Source organism: Otolemur garnettii, unplaced genomic scaffold, assembly GCF_000181295.1.
Source record: "Otolemur garnettii isolate 467f Iridium unplaced genomic scaffold, OtoGar3 scaffold00036, whole genome shotgun sequence".
Lineage (NCBI taxonomy): Eukaryota > Metazoa > Chordata > Mammalia > Primates > Galagidae > Otolemur > Otolemur garnettii.
The window spans coordinates 14,214,759-14,236,461 of record NW_003852431.1 but is presented as its reverse complement, the minus strand read 5'-3'; the positions used below and the strand labels follow the sequence as shown (position 1 = coordinate 14,236,461).

Here is a 21,703-nt window from a genome sequence, read left to right as displayed (position 1 = left end):
CCCAGAGCACGCAGTCTGGCCCTCCGACAGTCTGAGGGACAGTGAACTGGCCCCCTGTTTAAAAAGTTTGAGGACCCTTGCTAAAGGAAGACATGAATGGCACTGCTTCCTTCGGGACATCCTTGCATTCTGCAGAAAGGCCTCTCACCTGAATCTTAGCACTGAAAGTTACAGAGGAAGAAGTAAAGATCTGAAACACCCAAGAGCATATACTAAAAGAATTTAAACCTAGACGATCTTGTTACACTTAAAACACATTATAAGGCGCTATTACTGAGGTTCCCATGGTTTTACTTGATTTCACACAATGTTTTTGGTTTGAAATGACACGTTGTTATGGGTAATTAGTACAAATAATCTGGACCAGCAATCAAGGCCAGGATAAGAGAGTGGCAATGGAAAACCATGCAATTAGTCCACAATGGGTTCAATTGTAAATAAGCAAAAAACATGAAAACATCAAGGCACTTCTCTTTTGCAGCATAAAGCTGATGTAACTCAGCACCACTAGAAATTTAGGAGTCATCACTGAATGTTTTATACATAAACACTATACCTTCTCTCCTGAATTAGTGAGAAGTGGTAATCTCCTGATCGAATCCTGATTCATGCAATATATCATTTCAGCAGATATTATGTTATTAAGACTTTGATGATACACTAAACATTAACATAAAAACTGAAATATTTTTGCTATGCCAAAACTGACTTCTTACCTGAACTGCAGATATCCTGGAAGAGGATTCTCCCACATAATAATTAACCTGGTGAAACAGCAATATTTCCTAGACCTGGTTAAAGTGAACCAACAAAGATGAGTAGAGGAGGAACGGCCCCACCCAGGGACTCGCACATCATAGAAATGTGCCAGTCTGATAAACACGTTCTTCAGATGAAATAGGAGCATGCTCAAATAGCAAAATACCTTCCAGCTGTGAAAAAGAAACAATAATAATAATAATGATAATCTAAAGGTATCCCCCAAATGGCAAACTCTCTGAATGAAAGAACAGGCCTGTGGATAACTCCATGTTATTACCAAATAATGTTTAGATTCCAACTACCGGTATGTAACTGAAGGAATGGTTTGAAGCTTTGAAAAAAAACCTATTTAAATTTAGTAAGAATTATAAACTCAGTAATCGGAGTAGCTTGCTCTGACAGACATACTCATTTGGAATTGTGAAACAGGTATGGACGGTGAATTTAAAGCTGTCAAGAAAGGAGTGGAATTATAATAGATATTAATCCAGTTGTTCTTGTATATTACTTTCTCTCCACTGATCACAATTTCTCTAAAGGCACAGATTAGTATAACAAATTAACATGGCAATTATTTCAAATTGAGTTCATCTTATGAGCAAAATATGACCTTATCTGTCCATTGTGTGGCAAGAGTCCCTAGGATGATACTAATTTTTCTTAAATGTTCAAAATACATTGTAACAAGACCAGGACTTAAAGAATGAAAAGATAATGAGAGAGAGCCAGGTGTGGTGGCATGCACCTGTAGGCAGTCCCAGCTACGTGGGTGGCTTAACTGAGAGGATCTCTTGGGCCCAGGAGTTCGAGTCTAGCTAGGGCAACATAGCAAGACCCTGCCTCTAAAAAATAATAAAATAAAGTAGAGTGAGAGAATATACTGATATACTTTTGCCCCTTGGGATTAGAAGAACATGCATACAATAGGCTTCTGTCATCATCTAGTTAAAAATTAATCCACAATGCTAATGGATATAAAATTTCATATCACTTCCGTATTTCATATAAGGAAAAAATTACAACTTGCTTGCTCTACATCTTTATTGTAAAAATGCTTCTAAAGATCTGAGAACTATATGCAATACTAAAGTTTTTTCATAAAACTACTAAATTACTACAAAGCTTAATAATTAACTTGGTAAAAAAAAAAAATTATTGCCCACTTTATATTCCAGACACGCAGAAAACACAAGTATACTGAATAATTTTTAAGAAAAAGTGTATTATTATTATTTCCAAATAATTTATTCTGTTACATTGCAATCTAATTACTCATTCATTGAGTACTATTTGAATAAGACAATACATCAGTAATAAAAATTCCATAAGGATGCTTCTTGGGTTCTATTCCTTCCAGTTACCATGTACTAGTTGTGTAACCTTAAGCAAATAACTTAACTGCTCTGATCGTCAGTGTTTTCATCTTTAAAAGTAGTCGCTGCAACTTACTTCTTGCAGCTGTTATAGGGAGTGAAGGAGACCACACACCTAAAACACAATGTAAGTCCTAGAAAACAATAAACACTAAAAATAGTAGAATACAAATATCAAACTGCAAATATATCAAGTCTTATGTTAGGTCTGACTGGTGAATTCAAATGTTTTGATACTTCAAAAATTATGTATTTTGTGACCTTTCATAAGTAATCAGAAAGAAAAACCTTAGTTATTAATAACTGAGGTAAAGATAAAACCTCAACCTTATAAAAATCATGAGTATTAACATACATGAAGTTTAAATATTTGTGCGTAAACGACCATATGCATATGGTAAGCATTCAGGAATTGAAGATACCTTCAGTATTAAGAATTAGGGTGAAATATACTTTTCTGTGTTTTTATTTCTATATGGAAATCTTGGCTTGGTTCCCGTAGCACAGTGGTTACAGCACCAGCCACATACACCAAAGTTGGAGGATTCGAACTCAGCCTCGGCCAGCTAAAATAACAACTGCAACAAAAAAAAGCTGAGCGTTGTGGCAGGCACCTGGGGTCCCAGCTACTCAGGAGGCTGAGGCAAGAGAATCGCTTAAGCCCAAGAGTTGGAGGGTGCTGTGAGCTGTGACACCATAGCACTCTACCAAGGGTGACATAGTGAGACTCTGTCTCAAAAAAAGAAAGAAATCTAAAACATCAGTCAATATTTCTTCTATTAGTGTTTTAATTTCAGTCATAATCAAAATGCTCTACAATGAAAAGTATAAAATTTTCATATAATTCAGTAATATGCAAACAAAATTCCAAGGACTTCAATTACACTTGTAATGAATGCCTACTATGTGCCAGAAAGTACCTAAGGGTTTTTAGCAAAACCATGCAAAACAACTCTGTGTTAATCCTAGGAAATCAATTAGTAGTCACTAGAACTTAAAGTTATTCAAGTCATAAAATCTCTTGATCAATTTGAAAAACAGAAGTCTTCCAGCAGAAAGTATCTACATAGCTACATTTAAAACTGTTAACAGCTGATCACAGATATTTCAAAATTTTCGATAGGTAAAGAAATATAAATACTGCAAATACATACATATGTTAAGTCTGACGGGTGAATTCAAATGTTTTGATTTCCCCTAGAAACATCTAGACAAGAAATGTTTCTATAGACAAATGTCAAGAAAAAAATCAATCCGATCCAATTTCAACAACACACTAAATTTCACAGGATAACAAAGGGGAAACAATGCTTAGTGCATAAGGCATTGTCATAAATCTACAGACAAACGCAGAACAATAGTATTGTGACATAGGGAACAGTGTTATATTGATGAATTCAGAAAATATTTGGCAGGCGCCAAATTTTGTTAAGATGGTTGAATGCCTTTCTCAAATTATTTTCAAAGCAGGAGACTACAAAAAATAATCACTTGGGAGATTTTGAGATGCTTGACACAGAATACTTATAAACTACGTATTTAGTTTAAGAATTCAGCCATCACAGAATGTTCTAACCAACTTAAAAGTAAATCAAAAATAAAATATCTGATTTAAACTTCTACAAAATCTCCTGCTCTCATGGAGAATTGTGTAATAGTTACTACAGATATTAAAGACATTCTCCCCCAAACAAAAAGAGTTATTTCTTTTACAGATGCTATGATATTTTGTCTTACCTTTCTTCTCAAAGATTTAACCATGTTAACCAGTTATTCAAAGTAATTTTGAAAGTTAATGCTAATACAATTTTAAGAAATATTATATGTAGGCCAGGCACAGTGGCTCGGCCCTATAATCCTAGGAATTTGGGAGGCTGAGAAAGGAGAATTGTTTGAGCTCAGAAGTTTGAGACCTACCTGAACAAGAGTGAGTCTCCCTATCTGTACTAAAAGTGGAAAATTTGGCCAGGCTTCATGGTATGCCTGTAGTCCTAGGTATTGGGGAAGCTGAGGCAAGAGGATCACTTGAACCCAAGAGTCTGAGATTGCTATGAGCTACGATGATGCCACCACACTCTACCCAGAACAACAGAAACTCTGTCCCCTCCACCAAAATATATATATGTGTGTATGTATAAAAGGACTTTGGAGTTATTCCTAATTCACAAATTCTTTTTAATTATTATTTTCATTGGTAGTTCCTTAGAAAGAACAACGTGTGATAACCAGAACTAAAATAGATTTTTCTTTATGCTTTATAAACTCTTCTGGTAAAAAGATGTCTTAAAAATCCATCTAGGAATTCTAAACAAGTAATCATTCTTGAAACATCCCTCACAATTTCTGAAGTACTTTCAAATAGCTATTATCTCATTCCTATCTACACAATCTTCTTCTGGAACAAGTACTATCCTCACTTTATTTTTGAGAATTTGGAGGTATATTAATGATATGTCATTTCCTTTTGAAATAATATCATGATATTTTTGCCAGCAATGTTTCCTAAGACTTGTACTCATTGCTAATGTTTTAAAAACTGATTTTTTGTATATGTATTGGTAACTAAATATTCTAGCTGACAAATTTGAGTAGAAGACAAAAACATTTTGGTTGACAGTGACAACTATCTTACATGTCCGAGCCATGCCTCTGAGACCAGTACTACTCATGTCAACATTTGTCAGTATACAGCAGTCTCAATATTGTGGCTCCCATTCTGTTTGTGATAGGGAAGAGACCATGCCTTTACACAAGCCCATGGATCGATTGGTCTTGGTAGAATCTTATTTTAAGACTCTTTAAGGCACTGATTTATGCACAATTGATCTGATCAGCCAGGCAGTCAATGTGATTTATTAGCTAAGATGGCCAAAAGCCTTTTTTCTCCTTTTTCATGCAGTAGTAATTCACCTCATTAGAGGTGGAATGATTATAGGAAGCTACTGAGAAATAAGTTGAACCTGCTGGCCTGACTCTCTACTTCCCCCCATCTACGGATCTACCAAACAGTAACAGCAAGACACTAAGGCTGGGGCTGTGGTGTACACACAGGAGCTGGTGTACCCACCATGGCTGCAGACTGATGGAGCAGATTAAAGGGGATTCTAATATTCCTCCAATCCAAAACATTTCCAGACGGAAAACTGATTCATTTAGCTTCATGAGAAACTCATTCATTTAGTTTCTAGCACAATTTGTTTCCTTATTTAACTATAGTAAGACAAATGACTTGTATTACTTTGTAATTATGATGTTTAACTCAACAAAAGACTAACAATATTCATAACGGGTTGGCAACCTACGGTGTGCATGCAGCGGTGTGTACACACACATTCATACATGCAGTCACACACACACTCTTAATGTTGCACAATATTCAGTTTTGAATGGCCCAGAACATTTATCTATGGGCAAAATACACAATTGATGTGCCAAGCGATTCTATCTTCTATAATATGTTGTGGGAAGTGGGGAGTCTATAGATCTTACATGGTCTAAGTGCTCCCTTCCTTTTATTAAGTTCTATCTCCAGCCAAATCCTATATCCTAAGCCTACTGACTTTTAACTACCTCTTTAGAATTTATTAACAAATAGTTACGTGCAGGAATACAGAAGAGTAATTTATGACCATTCCATAACATAACTCTACTTTTGGAGGGAGTATTACTCAACAGCTCCTCACCCTGCCATTCCATCTTCCACTGTGAGCTCCAGGCCAGGAACCTCAGCTCAAGTAGCCTGAACTGTGCACTTCCCTTTGACTTGACAGAAAATTCCTCATGTCACAGTGATTTCAGGAGATGTGACCTACTAATAGCTTCCCCCCACACCTTATCCTTCTCTAACAGAATAAACACTCTGCCACTTCCCTGTCCGCCGCCCACCCACCACTGTGAAGGCAATAACTCACTACTCCATATTCTACTTCTAAAAGTTTGACAACCACACATTAGGATGATTATGTAGTGCAAAAATGTTGAGGGGTAGTACATTATTTTACTATATATGTACTATACAAATTGTGACTAGCTTTGATTTAAAAAGCTAGATTCATTTAAGCCCAGTTATATAATTTTTATACAAAAGTATATATGATCACTACCTTTGATTTCCTCTGACAGGTGACCCCTTTGGACTATGTTGAATGAAAGCATCATTTTCAAGCTAAGCACTGTTTCAATAATCATGAATAACAAAAAATTGCAAAATATATGAATATTTTTATAACTCTGTCAGGAAGTACAGTACCACCTGTCTATATCTATTAAAATGCCAGTAAATTTATCTATTGAACTAGTTGAAAAAAATGCAACGTGCACGTACTAAGGCATTTGTGCTGTGCTGCATTTGTGCATATTGGGGTATGTGTCAAGCAGGTGTTTAAAACCAGAAGTCTTTACTGAAAGGATCCCAGGTGAAAATTGTGTAGTTGCAGAACAATATTAGCAAGAGAAAATATCATCTAGGGATGAAGTTCATTCTCATCAGACCTTTGCTGTGGTCAACCTACACTTTTTCATTAACCTTATTCTTAACAGAGATAAATTGAAAGCAAGTAGCTTCCCCTAATTTAGATTATTCTTTCAAAATTTTGGCTGGATTACATTTTGATAATCACCTATTTACTAAGAGAGTTATTAATTCTATGCTCACAATGTAATTTATAATGTATGTTATAATCTGCACTACATTTGGTATATTACATTATAACCGGGAAGTAATGATGTGTTATTTACCTATTTGATTATGTTCCATTCTTGAAATACAACTTTATCTGTATCTTTAAAAAATAGTTTCTTCTCCTTTAGTTAATTGTATTTTCATAGCATCAGCTTTATAAATAGAATAAGACACCCCAGGGAGAAAATTGAGCTGGTATATAGTAGTTTTCTGGTTCTCTTTGGACTTGTGAACCACAAAACACCCACAACTCAGAAAATCCCAGCATAGCACGCGCCATGTCATGTCTTATTGCTTTAACATATCCTCACATTCTACTCTCCCCATGTAGCAAAATAGCTCACAATTGATGCGCATGGCAACAATTACTATCATAGTCTAGGAACTAAAGTCCTGCCATTCAGCATGTACTGTTACTATACATATAAATAACACAAATCCTCTTAAACTTGGGCCTATTTGGGATGACTGTTTTAGTTGGAGACCCCAGAATGATCTTAAATTACCTTGTGTAATTATGTTCTAAAATGGATACATACTCCAGTAATTCTCCGTGGGCTTCTGCATCGGTTTAAGCAGAGTGTGTACAATCCCTGCCTGGTTAAACTACACATTTTACATGGCGAGTTTGCCAATGAGTTTGTTTCACCCAACATTTCTGGAAGCTGTCTGGCCAATAGGAATGGTTTGAAATGGTTTCCTAATCACTGTTGAAATCACTGATAATACTGTCTGTCCACACTATGACACACAAAAACTGAAATGTATTAAACATAGCAATCCATCATCCTGCAGATGGGAAGCAGGAGCCAGCCGAGTTCAGAGGCAGTGACTACCCGCTGCTTAACAAAGGCTGAAGTCCTGACAGTTCAGTCCCTTCCCTGCTCTTCACCACCACCCCTCCATCTGAGATGAATGAGAGTAATCAATGAGGGAGAAAGCCTGCTGAGGGTCTCAAATTCAAACATTGTTATACTTAAAGCACCGATCTTTTCCCCTAATGAGAACTGTTGCTTAAATCATTTTATCAACTACAAGAAGATTCGTTAAGTGGATGAATGAACCAAAAAAACTGCAGATTCAAGAAAGCAAATCCTTAGAAAATACTGCATTGCTATACCAGGAAGTTTGGGAAGAGAGTTTTGAAATAAAGCAATGCTACCAATTCAGAGAAAGTTAAAAAAACAAGTCACCCAATTAAGGGTAAGTTTATACTATTTGAAGCAACTTAATAGTGATGTTCTCTTTGAATGACCAAGAGATTATTATATTTAAATAAGCACAGAATAGAAATAAAATGCTATTGGCTAAAGTTCAGTTCACTTTGCATACTTGTTTCTAATAAGCACATATGAGCCACAGAATAGCCAAAGGGAGGGGGAAAAAAACTCTCAACTGCTAACAGCACATTAACAAAGTATAGAAACGAAAGACACTTTTCTTTGGATTTCAGCCTTGTCATTTCCAATTTTCTGCTCCTTGGACATGCTTGTATTCAAATTCTGGAACATCTATTCAGCATATCAATCCTAATTAGACAATCTGGGTCTGGAAAGGATGAGAGCTGGGTCATTTGCATAATTTAATCATAAATACTCAGTGATACATATTTCCAAATGCATTTGTACAATTATCTTTTCATCCTTGGGGCAATGGTATTAATATGATTAGGCAATATTTCTGGAAAAAACAGACAAGTATGCACTCTTTTTAACTGCAGCTTAGGGCGATATGAAAAATTAATTAATTTCTGAAGAAAATCAATTTCTCTACGTGACCACATTAGACATTGCTAAACCAAGACTCAGAAACCTCTCTCAATCACTACATTTTATCAGACTTTTCTAAATTCTGATTAGTATGTGAATAGTTCAATAGAAAAGCTGGTAATTTATCAAAGAACATCTTACATTTTAAAGAGATCTTCCTGCCTACTTTCTTTTGGGGTACACCACTTTGTTTTAATGCATTGTTATTTAACCAGTCAATGAGAAGTCTGTGCTTTTGGTGTGAACTCATCTTGACTGATCTTTTATTAATGTACATTAACCAATTTCAAGGACAACAGGGTAAGGTTTCTTTTGAAATGCTTTCTCAAGAAATGGATTTATATTCACCCAAAATAATCTTAATTCACAAGAGACTGTTTATTATGAGAACATTAGATAAACCAAGTCTTCTTAAAAAGTACTATTTTCGTAAGAAAAACACTGTAACATACTTAGGAGAGATCTAAGAACCCAGGTGGCTAATCTGATATTTTAAAAAGAGATTCTGCTTTGTATATTAATTAGTACAAAAGAAAGAAGTCACATTTGTGAGTTTAAATGCACTATTCTTTTCTTTTCAATCAAATGAAAAAGTAGAAATTACTGCATGCAAATATTCAATATTCATTTAATTTGCATAAAGGTGCTTGAACAAATTTTTGATTCTAACAAGCTCATTTTTCATGCGTTTTGTCTTTCATCCTAATCTAGCATCTGTCATTCCTTTTTGAAGTTATTATCGGCCCAATTCCCTCTTGGACATGGTTGCTGGGTGACCGGTATCTTAGCACCCACTTTGACAGGAACAGATGTGAAACTGATCAAGAGATTTCCCAAGGGTACCTGAAATCACAAACAACTTTTGTGAAAAACAAACAGCATTCCTGTCATGGGCCCTTATTTAACCCACTCTCCAAAAGAAAGAGCAAAAAAGTTTACCTCAGATCAAATATGCCATTTTAATTTGATTTCTTAAACTTGGAAGAAAAAAAATCTGAATAAAAATAAGTTACAAGTTTTTTTGAAAAAGTAAAATTAAAAACAAATAAATAAGTTACATCACATTTCACACTGTCGGATTGGGGGAATCCAATCTAAATATCAAAAGCTCAAAAACCCAGAGTTGGTTCTGTTGTTGTCTGGTATTTGTAGGTAAATTTCATGGTAATGTGCTTGTATTTATGCACAATTTCACCAGACTTTCCATTTTTTAAAAAAGCATGGGTTATGAGGATAATTTAGATGATAAGGATATTTAAGAAGATGACATTTGGTTTGGTGGCTGAAGCTGTCTACTTTAAGTATCATGCAGAATTCTATGCAACATTAAGTATTATTCTACTTTTAGAGAATTGCCTTAAAAAATAAAAGTTTCATCTCTCCTCTCAGGCATTTTACAGCAAGATTTTTTTAGAGTGATTTTTTGGTCCAATTTACATGGTGTGTACCATTCATCACTGGAAATAGACATGCAAAGAGCCATAGGAAGACCAAAGAAAAGTCATAGAAACTTCGTATCATCACCATTACAAAAGTCAGATTAGGTTGCCTCTTCTGAAATAGATTATTTTTAAGATCATCATAATGATCTTATGATCCACCTACTTTCCTTCTTTCCATTACAATTAGAGAAAGTGAAGAGCAACAGCCATGTTAAATAACCATGAAACTAGTGGATCCAAACTGTCAAATTAAATATCTAATCTGAAATCGGTATTTTATCAATGTGGCATCAAAGCTACCTTAGGAAGTATCTAAAGAACTGATTTAACTTTTCCGCTTCATTCAAGTGATAAGTGTCAGGGCAAGTCAGAAAACCTGTTAGCTTATAGTGGTAAGATTTTTGCAACAGAACAGCCAATAAAAAAGAATATACAACACCATGCTTAAAACTCCAAATAGCTTCTCCTTGATGATCATGACTTGTGGCAGTAAGGACAGCGGTATACCTTCCATTAGGTATTTCAATATTTTTCCTCTTCTAAGAACTGGTTTATTATAACCACTTGTATTATAATTTTTTTATTCTTGTAGGGAAATAATCAATAATAACTTATCCATATGATTTTGTTGATGTTAAGTGAAAAAGAAGTGAAAGGTCTTTGAAATTCCTTTTAATTTTTAATTGGGAAAGGAATTTGCTCACCTCAAATCCAAAATCCAGTGATGGAATTATTTTCCCATTCTAATTGTAATAGCATATATGTGTGTTGCTTTACCATTTATAAGGTGGTGGTGGTGGGGTGTGTGTGTGTGTGTGTATAGCACTTAGAGCAAGTCACATGACATAGAGAAGTAGGTCCTCATTAAATCTAATGGTGGTTATTAATACCATCAGTTAGAAGCAAAGAGGTATTATGCATTTATATCAGTAATTCATTTGTGTATATAGGACATAGCATTTTGATAGTACAGAAATGAAGCAAAGCACTACATACCCAAATTCCTCTTTATTTTAAACAAATGAGTAACTTCGATTTTCCAGCTTAGGGCCAAACCACATGACTAAAGTGACTCCAACGAAAATTAAAAACAGCTTTTTTGCATCCAATTTATCACTGCCTGCCTTCATTTGTTCCTGCTAGTGCACAGGTAGACTTTTGGAAACCCCTTGGAAAGGTCTAGCTAAAAATAAAATAAAAAATGCAACCCTTTCAACTGTGACTTTGAGAAGAACTGAATATATTCTGATAAAAAATCTTTTTCTGAAATGCTATGACAAGGAAAAAGTGCCCCCCGAAAGTTTTTCTAGTTGGACTGACTCATTAGTGGAAAGAAATTTAATAAAATCTCCAAAACATTGTTTTCCTATCCAATTAAATTTGTGTTTAAGCTCCTTTAATCTAGAACATATATTTAAAAGGACGATACTTGTTTTAAAAAATCAACATTTTAATAACATGAAAAAACTTAAAGAGCTGCAAAATTTTGATAGCACTTTGACTTAACTACGAAATACCTCTGATAAATAATATTTTTTAAATTTCCTAAGAGCATTAAGTCACTAAATATGGTAGCCAAACAGGTGTTAAACAAAAAGAAAAATCAAATTTGACCCAGAAGGCTCCAATATTAAGGTTTGAATTGGGATCAGTTCATTCCTTTCCCATGGGGTAACTTGTATAAATGTAATTCTATGGTTTCATAAAAGCAGGTCAAGTTTCTATCCCCTGGGGTCTTTTGGCAATTTGAAGCATGGAAGCACCGTTTCTGGCTACAAGTTCAAATCTGCATGTACTGTACTGTCAATGGTGTGAAGAAAAAAAAATCAGGAAACAGCAAATATTCATCTTTGATTATAATGCACACTTGTCAGAGCATTCTTAGAGAGTGAGACTAAAAGCATCAGAACTTTCAAGTCAAAAAATATTTTGTAACCTTACTTTTTTCCTTTAAAATACACACATATGCTATGTGGGAACAAAGTGAAGTTAAATATGTCTGGTTTTATGTAGATAACTAAAAACAATGATCTTCTCAGCAGACACTTTCTTTCATACAAGATTTTTTATTATGTACAAAGCTTTATTTTGTTCTTTAATGCCATAGCTTAGGATGAGGCAGAAACTTTGGAGGAGTCTGTTAGAGTATAAACTTCTCTCCACTTTGCAGAAAATTGTATGCATGCTTGTCCTCTTACCAATGACGTAATCACTCGACAAATGCCACGCAATGATTGAGAAAGTAATTGATTTCAATTTAACTGGATCTTTGCCAGGTGTTTTTAAAGACAGTTACCGTCCACTGTGGTAATACACATCTCCTTATGTTCACCTGCAGATTAACCCATTGACCTCATTCCCAGCTCATCTCATCGATGGCAAAGCTTTTAAGACATTCATTTTTTCTCTATGTATAAAATCGTTTTCCTATCATTGGAAATAATCACTGATTCTAAAGAATATGTTTGTAATAAGGTGCAAGAAGAGAGGAAATAAACCAATAAAAGAGAGCAAAGACATGAAGCACATTCAGTGCCATTCAATAGTGTACAGATTCTAATACTAATGGTTAATATCTATTTGCTACATTAAAATGATTCTCACATATATTTTAAATAGAGAATTAGAAGTACAATAATTTACAAAAATAAAGATCTGGAAATGTAAACTGTTTTAAATCACTGTCCTAGTAACCACATAACGTTGTAAATTATAAATTTTAAAATATTTAGTTATAAATTATCTCTTTTAATCTTATCTATTGCCTTTCAGTATAGCAGAATCTGTTTTTTCATCTGTTATTTTATATTTCTATGTATTATGAAAAGCAAAATTAAAACTGATTTTATTGGTAAGTTATTTGTCCTATGGCCCTATGTTCTACAAGGGTGTGTGTTTGCAGGTATGTATATGAATGTATACAAATATGCATATGAATACATGTAGCTGTTTTTTATAAGTAGGCTGTTTCATATGAATAGATGTAAGCTATTTTCTATATGTAGGCTGTTTTTTACAAAGGTATTATTCTTATTTAAAGCATAAGTCCATAAGACTACAAATGGGCTAAGATTAATCTACATAAAAATATCCATCACAATACCTAAAATACTGATACAAATTTTACACTTGTTGCACACATGAGAACAGCCATCCTGGTATAAAAGATGTGATTGGTAATATGAAAGTTAAAAGTGCTCCAAGTTATTCCTTTAAAATCCAAGGTAATTATTAAACCAGAAATTGCCTAACTCAAGGAATAAGTATTATTTCCATGAATTAAGTTAAAGAAAAATCAAAATTTTAAATCTAAAATAGGAATTAGTACTGTTGAATGCAGAACTGTGATGAGTTTCAAAGATTACTCAGTGGTTAACTTTGTTCAGACATTAACAAAATACTTTTAATGTATAAGACTATGAATAATACAGCCCATTTACAGTTGCTATTAATAAAATTTCAGGATATAGTTTAAGATTTTAAAAAATGACTCTTATCTGCCTGTTAAGTGACTATAATGAAGTATTTCTTTATTAACATGTTCTAGAGATTTATTTTCATTTCCTTAAGAAATGACCAGTATCTCTTAAATTGAATTAACAAGTATTTACTGCAAACACCTCTATATGCTTCCCCAAAATAGTTCCTTTTCAACTAGCACTGTTTATTTACTAAGATATTTTGTTTGCCCTTGAAGAAAAATAAGGTTGTTTTTTATTGTTATTGTGACTGGAAGGGGTAATCTAATTATTTAGAAACGTTTGATACCATGTACATTCTAAGATAATTTAACACAGTGACTTTTTAAAAAAATACTTCTTTACCACTCCATCCATTTATACTAAGGAAAGAAATATATTCTTCAATTGCTCAATGTTACTAAACAATATCAACCAATATATTATGTGGCCTATTTCAATATTTGCTTTATAAGCATCATGATTTAAAACTATATCCAATTTTTTGTCAAAAATATATGCTATCATCAAAACTCACTGAAGGATTCTTTAAGGTCTACTTGTAGTCAAATAAAATCAAATTTACGTTTCAAATTATAGAAAATACAGTTACCACGTTGTACAATAGACATTATGACCTTATTCCTCCTCTGTAACTGAAATTTCCTATCTTTTGACCAACAGCTTTCTAAGTCCCTAGTGGCCACCATTCTTCCCTGTACTTTGAGTTAAACTTTTTCAGATTACACGTAAGAGTGATATCACTCGGCATTTGTCTATCTGTAACGGATTTATTTCATTTTGAATTACTACTAGAAACATGAAAGGTATTCCAGGTACTGAATTCAACCTAAACTATATTATTTTAGATGTTTTAGTTAAATACCCAGCTTCTGTGTGTCTCTCTCTCATTACTCTCTAAAACTTTTTTTTAAGCAATTGGTTATTCATTGCATTGCTGTACTGCATAGGTTAGGACGCCTAAATATGTTAATAACCAAAAAACATTAGACCAATTAAACAACAATAGTGAGTTTTCCAGTTTAATATATTGTCTTTGACAACTTCCAAGGAAGTCACATATATTTGAGAGTGCAGAAGAATCCCAGCTTGAGATCCTGGATCAATTCCAAGCCAATTTGGATCATAAAGACCATACCTTTAACACAATTCGGTCACTGACAGATTCAGTATCTAATTTTAAAAAATCTAAAGATAAATTCTTTTAAATGGGTGAGTAAGAATGATGTTGCCTTCAAGAGGAAATCTATGTCAGAATACTCCAAGAAATTTTGAATGCATCTGGTTCAGGGTACTTGACTTTGGATCAAGTGGTGATTTGGGTCATTACATATGATTTAACATATATTTTTAAAAACTGGGCATTTATTTACTATTTAATTCTACTAACGTTAATTCCATCATTCATTTGAAAAGCAATGAACTTTTATTGATTGTCTAACTGACTAATTTATACTGGATTGAATATTCTGTTCACTGACATTTGAGCATTTACACATAAAGATGTTCATTAGCTGTCTGCAACCAGCAACAATGGACACAATCTTAACAGATTCTCATAAATATTCTTAAAATAAATAGGTTCATCTAATAAAGTGATCCACCAGTTCATCTAATAATAGATCATTTCTGGACCAAACACCCTATCCTTGGTATTTTTTTTCCCCAAAGCAGTAATTTGATAAACTAGCTACACTACTCTAATAAAATATTTCCTGTATGTGACGTATGCTACAAAGCAAATATAAGTTATTTAAAAGACAGCTACAGTGACAAAAATTACTTTTTAAATAGAAATACTTTTGACAAATTGAAAAGAAGGTAAAAGAATTAGAGCACAATATGTAAGTTTGCACTCAGCGTCTGCTATGTCTGGGACATACGTATCTGTGCACATTTAAGCCTTTGATATTATACTCATCTAAGCTCCATTATGTGGACTTCTAATTGGGGGTTTTCGTCATTAAAAAATTAATTATTGAACATAACAAGGGGCACCTTAATGCAGCCCCAAACCCTGAAAATACAATATATTGCTAGCTGGAATATTTATACTCCATATACTAAAAACATAGTCTAATATACTACATATACAGTATTTAGAAATATATATATATACACATATATGTAGCAAATATACCAAACTGACCAATCACAATGCATTACTTCAAAAAAGAAAATGGCACATGTTGGCATATGCTAAGGTCATTCTATTTTTATAAAAATCCAATGATAAAACTTTATCTTCACCACATTTTTATAGACCCAAATAGTTCATGATAATTTTTACAGTTACTGTTATTCTAAAGATATATAACTTGATGTGCCTTTTTTTTTTTTGATGAACAATCTGACAAAGAAATTCTTAAAAGATAAAATTCAAAGTTTAACATTTTGAAAGAAGCAAGTAACAAAATCCTGAAAATCAAAATGTGTAATGAAATCTGGAAGACTCACCTGCATCAATGCAGAAGGCATAGCTCAAATTAATTTCTTTAGACAAGGATTCAAAAGGAGACAGTTTACAACCTGTGAGAGTTTCGTTTCCTATTATATTTGCAATAGTCCCGTTGCATGTTGCTGATACAATGCAATTTAAATGACTATTTTACTTGATTGACAAAGGCAACTGTAGGAAGCAATTTAGTAAAATAACTGGGAAAGATACAATAATACTAATTGATAGTCAAAGCACAAATTGTTCTTAAAATAACACTACTTGGTTGCACATTAAGCTAATTTACAAATGCTACTTACATTCCAAAAACAAAACATCAGATGGGAAACAATAAAGCATATTAGGTTTTCGTATGCTGGTGAATCACACATAGTAAATCGCCAAAGAGAAGAGTGATTTATGCTCCAATCCTGCCAAGACTTTAATCAATATAGGGTGTCACATCTCAGGGGGCTGGGGGAGGTAGTAAGGCAAAAAGAAGGTGTCTAATATTTGTCTCAGTAATTTACATTCAACTTCAGGGAAATGTAACAGATTAAACCAAAAAAGAAAGTAGATTTGGATTAGTAAATGAGGATTTAAGAATTCTGTGTCAGATGCAAATATGAAAAATGGCATGTAAGAAAATTCTGGGAGGAAAAGCCCGTCATGTAGTTTATTCTATATACTATTTGAGGCTTCACAAAATAAAATATCACACGTGCAAATTACATTTCTTGGCTCAGGGCATTAACTAAACTGTGGAGTTTGGAAAGTACAGCATCTTCATAACCGTGCACTTTTCACAATGACTATATTATTGGAAACTAACTCCAAGAAAAACAAGTTTGAAAGATGTTACCCAAATAACTCAAGAATTTATATCCTACAATATGACTTGATTGAACAAGGTAAACTTTAGGTTAGAATATTCTTACGTTTCATTCACATACTAGTTATTAAAGTGTAATCTGCTACCATTTTTTAAGTGTACAGAAATAAGTTATAGAACCAAACAACTTGGGTATTTTATGCCTTAGTCTTCTTCTAATTATGCCCTATCTTTTTGAAATGTTATAAAATGAGACATTAGGCTTTATAGGAACCATTAATCTACTGTAATACAAAAACTTCAAAAGCACAGTGTCGCTCCATTTAAAGTAATTCTTAAATTTCTCTATGCCAAGTTTCATAATTATCTGTTAGAAGTGCATCTGTACTTATTTTGAAACTTTCCATATCAGGGCATTAAGTCCACGCCATTGAAAAGCAGGCAACAGGGGAAATATTAAATAAATATAGACTTGTTCAGCTTGCCATCTCTATTAAAATTCCAAACCAAAAACTAGAGCCAAGATTTGACAAATATTTTGCACTTCTTATAGTAAATTTTCATGGAAAAATTACTACTAAAACATAAAAGGCTTGGCAAGTCTTTCAATCTTCTGTCCATAGATTGCATGGACTTTTAAGACAAAAGAATAGTGTTTGTGAATATACGTATGTGCATATAAAATGTCTGATAAACCTAACTCGAACCTGTTCAAATTAAAAAACTCCTCAAATCTAGGGCTGCCAGAACCTAAATCACAATCTGGTTTGAAAGATCTCTGGGCAAAATCATCTTCTAACAATAATTAAAGAAGTAAGTATTTTAGATAACATAAGAGAACAGGGTCACTTTTTATTGTTACCCGAATTCACAGAAAATTGAATCCTAACCCAAATCTATAAACAAGCAATTGACTCATACAGAGACTTGACCACGTACATAATTACTTTTCTCTTTTTGTTGTTATTTAATGGTAAACAGTTAATTAACTGACCTCTGTTGTAACAGCAAGTTCAGGCGACTAATGTTTAGTTTTGAAAAAATAATTGGAGGAAGCTGATCAAGGTCAGATTTTGTCCTTTGACAAATTTCAAATATATTTCCTTATATTTTCTTTCATGTTTTAAGATCTTTATTTTTTTAGCTCAACTGTCTAGCAGGTGATACTCTCTTTTTCATCCCCTTGTGGTAATGACAGATGGCTCCAACATTTATTCTAGTTTTCATAGATAGCATACTAATGCAATAGCCCCAAGCAAACTAAATCCACTCTCTGTTTTGCTGCTAACTTACTGAGCTACAATGAGCAAGTTTATGAATATTTCTTTGCTTTACCATCATGTTAGTTCCTCCGATTTTCTGATGTCTAAATGTTGTTAAGAGACAGATGTATGTTCTATAAGAAACTGAGAGCTCAAAGACTTGCTGTTTCTCTCTCATACACACACACACACACACACACACACACGCTGCACATATACATAAAACACAAAAAATTTATAGTTTGCCTTCTTTCACAGTTTCTCTTATACTCTGCATAAATTATTCCCTTAGTCTGTTAAGTAATTAGAGGAGAAAGAAACCAAAGTGAAAGAAAGCAACATGTCTGGGTGAATGAAAAAGAATCTTAATAGGAAAAACATAAACTGGACTTGAACAAACAAAGTAATTTTAGTTTTGCAAATTTACGATGCAAAACATCTTAGATTATTTCTTTGGAAGTTAAGAATTAAGACAATAACTCTTGCAATAATCATAAAAAATAACAATACATTACAATGCAAACAGTGTATTTTGATAAGGAGTTCAATTGTAAGTATTCTATTTCATTAATCAGTGGCAGAGTTAGAAAACTCTAGGTAGGCATCTGCGACTAAACATCTTCTCAAGTTAATCACTACAATATTCCCACGTATGTAACTTTGAACATAATTTTTGCGGATCTAAGATCAAAATTCTATGCTAAATCCACAAACTTCCCATGTTTAACTTAAACTAACTTGAAACAGGGTTTTGGAACAACACATTTAGCTGCAAAGTATTAAGGCCAGGTGATTAAGACAAAAGAGTACTGTTCGTGAATATACATATGTGCATAAAAAATGATGAAAACATAATTAGAGTAGTGATGAGACATTTTTGAAGGAATAAGCAGTTCCCCTGTATTTAACTTATCTTGGCTCTGCAAACTTTAACTCCAGAGCTGCTGTTAACCTCAAGGGAGAAAAAAAACTTTTTAAAAAATGTAGTTAATAACTTTAAGAATATTCTCCAACCTATGTTGAGGACTTCAATTCAAAGTGGAGGTAAAATGCCAGGAAAAACATCAAGTTTTACACTGATTAAACATTTATCACAATACAGTCATTGCAGAGAGTTTTCTCAAGCAAATGTATGTGTTTGTGTGCGCGTGTGTGTGTGCGTGTGTGAGTGTGTGTGTAAGAGAGAAAGAGAGTTGGATACTGATTATCTAGTACAATGTGTGGTGCAAGAAACACACAAAGAGGATTCAGAGGGGAGTGGATGTTTGATTCCTAAAGAGAAAAACAGCGTTTCACCAATTTATGGGATAGACAACTGTATAACCATCACATTTGAACTGGCTTCAAATTTCACCTAGCATTATTCATTATCTCTGAAACAATTTTCTGCTCTAACACGATTGAGGGCAATTATTTTATATTCTGGGGGGACCAAGAACTCCAAGTACCTGAGTAAATGCCATTTAGTGATCTTGGTCCACACCTGCCCCCATCTTTACTGCCACCTGTCCATACACTCGGGCACTCGCGCGTGGACACACACATAGACACACACAGACACAAACACTATTTATTCAGAGTAGTCAAAATGAAGATGCCATACCTAGAGACACACACCCATGCCCCATGTAGATGATGGCAAATAAACATGAAAAATGATTTCTGACTAGGTCAGAAGCGCACATTTGCCGAGCTGGAGTTTAAGTCCTTTTCGTTTTACAGCCCTCCTAGGCGCTAGTGAGAAGTCTGTCTCCAGGGAAGAAAAGCTACCGTTTCTTCATTCCTATTTCTTCCTAGTGTCCTCCTCTGCCTCTTTCTTTCCCACCTCTGTTTCCCTAACTCTTCACCAGCACACACCAACTCCGTTTCTTCTCCCAGTCTTTAAACTTATTTAGAGGGTACCGAAGTTTCCGCGCAAATTTTGCGCGCAGTTCCCACGTGCCCGCTTCAGGTCTTCAACTTTCCCTATTCTCTTTCTCCCAGCGTCACTTAACTTTTCCCTGCAGGGTCGGTGGGGGACAAAGCGGAACTGCCAAAGGAGGTGGAATGATGGTCTCTACCCCGAAACTGACAAGTTGCCCCACTCCCGCCCCCTCTCGGTAGATCCTCCCCCACTGAGCGTTCATTAGCATAAAACTGGTCGGGCCAGAACCCGTCCAGTGGCCTCCTCCAAGCGCGCGCTTTGCTGGGCAGGGGAAGCCAAGGCACCCAAAGCATACAGTATTCAGGCCGGCAGAGCATCCCAGAGCAAAGTGTGCACCTGCTTGTTGCATGAGCTACTAACCTAAAAAAAGAAAAAAAAGAAAAAAGAAAAAGGAAGAGAGAAAAAAGGAAGGCGACTTTGGAAAGAAAGAGACTGAGAGCTTGAGAAGAGCCGAGGTCTTCCTTCCCAGTCTCTCCACTTCAGCGTTCAGGAGTCTCAGGCACCCAATTACCTCCCCCCACAGAAGAAAACCTGCTAGTGCCCTCACATCTGCCCCGGGACAACGTACCCCTTTCTTTCCTTTGCACACACGCTCACAAGCAGACACACGCACACATGCGCAAACACACAGACCCCTCCCCTCGGCGTGCTTCCCTTTGGGGCTTCAGGGCCGAACTCCCTGCTGGTCCCCTGGGATTGCCACAGGCTTCTCAGTCTCCGGGTTCATTCCCCTCCCGACCTCAAAGTGACCCCCTTGGCAGCTGACCCCCTCCCTCGACTACCCTGACGGACAGTCGCCCGAAGCGCGTCTCTCTGCTCCCCGAACCCTGGGGGGCAGATCACGACCTCCCCCAGCCCCTGGGGCGCCGCAGGGCGCCGCCGACCAGCCCCACCAGTGCCTGGAGGCTCTGTGTGGAACCCAGGTCGCCGGAAGTGCACAAACGCTAGCAGTAGCGCTGAGGGGGGATCCCTAAGACTCTGGAGCGCCCCGAAAAAGGGAGCTGTGGCTCCTGGAAAGGCGCCGTCCTCTTGCCTTTCACTCCCTTCACCCTGAGGCTCTAGGATCCAGAGTCCCACAAAAGCCAAGCCCCGGCGCCCAGCGGGCAAGGGGAGGACCGGGTCAGAAGAGCAAGAGCTGGGCACGGTGAGGTGCCAACTTCTCAGGGGGTCGGGGCGCTGCTGGCTGGCCCCGGGGAAGAAGAGAAGAGGGCCGCGCTCGCCGGGGCGCGCGGCTCCCGGGCGCGCGAAGCCAGGCGGCGCCGGGAAGGGAGCGAGAGAAGGGCAGAAAGGCGGGTAGGAAGGGACCGCGGGCGACGGGGGCTGTCCCCTACTATTTACCTTGCGTTGGTGCAGTCATTGTAGAGGGTCTCAAAGTCTTTCCTGGAGATGAGTTTGCAGCGGTTCACTCCGGGCTGGATGGCGCCCAGTCCCCTCAGGATGCGAACCTGTTCCACATTGCACACCACCGGTGTGATCTCCAGCCGCTTCAGCTTGGTGTAGACCGTGTGCAAGCCCCCCACCAAGTGCTTCAGGAACAGGTCGAAAGCCTGGGGCAGGCAGATCAGCTCACAGCCCTCCACTGTGAAGGAAGCCACTTTGGCCCCCCTCAGATCCACCATTTTGCACTCATTATTCTGGGGGGTGTTTTCCACTGGGGATGGAGTTGAGTACACGGGTTTCCCGGGGAGGGGGCCGCAGCTGCTGCTGCTACTGCTGCTGCTGCTACTGCTGCTGCTGCTGCT

General features: G+C 36.0%; 1 protein-coding gene across 1 annotated transcript in view; it reads right to left on the bottom strand.

Annotated features, from left to right (window-relative positions):
* DACH1 (dachshund family transcription factor 1) overlaps positions 1 to 21,703 on the bottom strand; it is a 431,057-nt gene that overhangs the window by 408,924 nt on the left and 430 nt on the right. Inside the window, exon 2 of the mRNA XM_012805095.1 lies at positions 21,300 to 21,701. Coding sequence (XP_012660549.1) covers positions 21,300 to 21,701 — 402 coding nt within the window. The remainder of the gene's footprint in view (positions 1 to 21,299; positions 21,702 to 21,703) is intronic.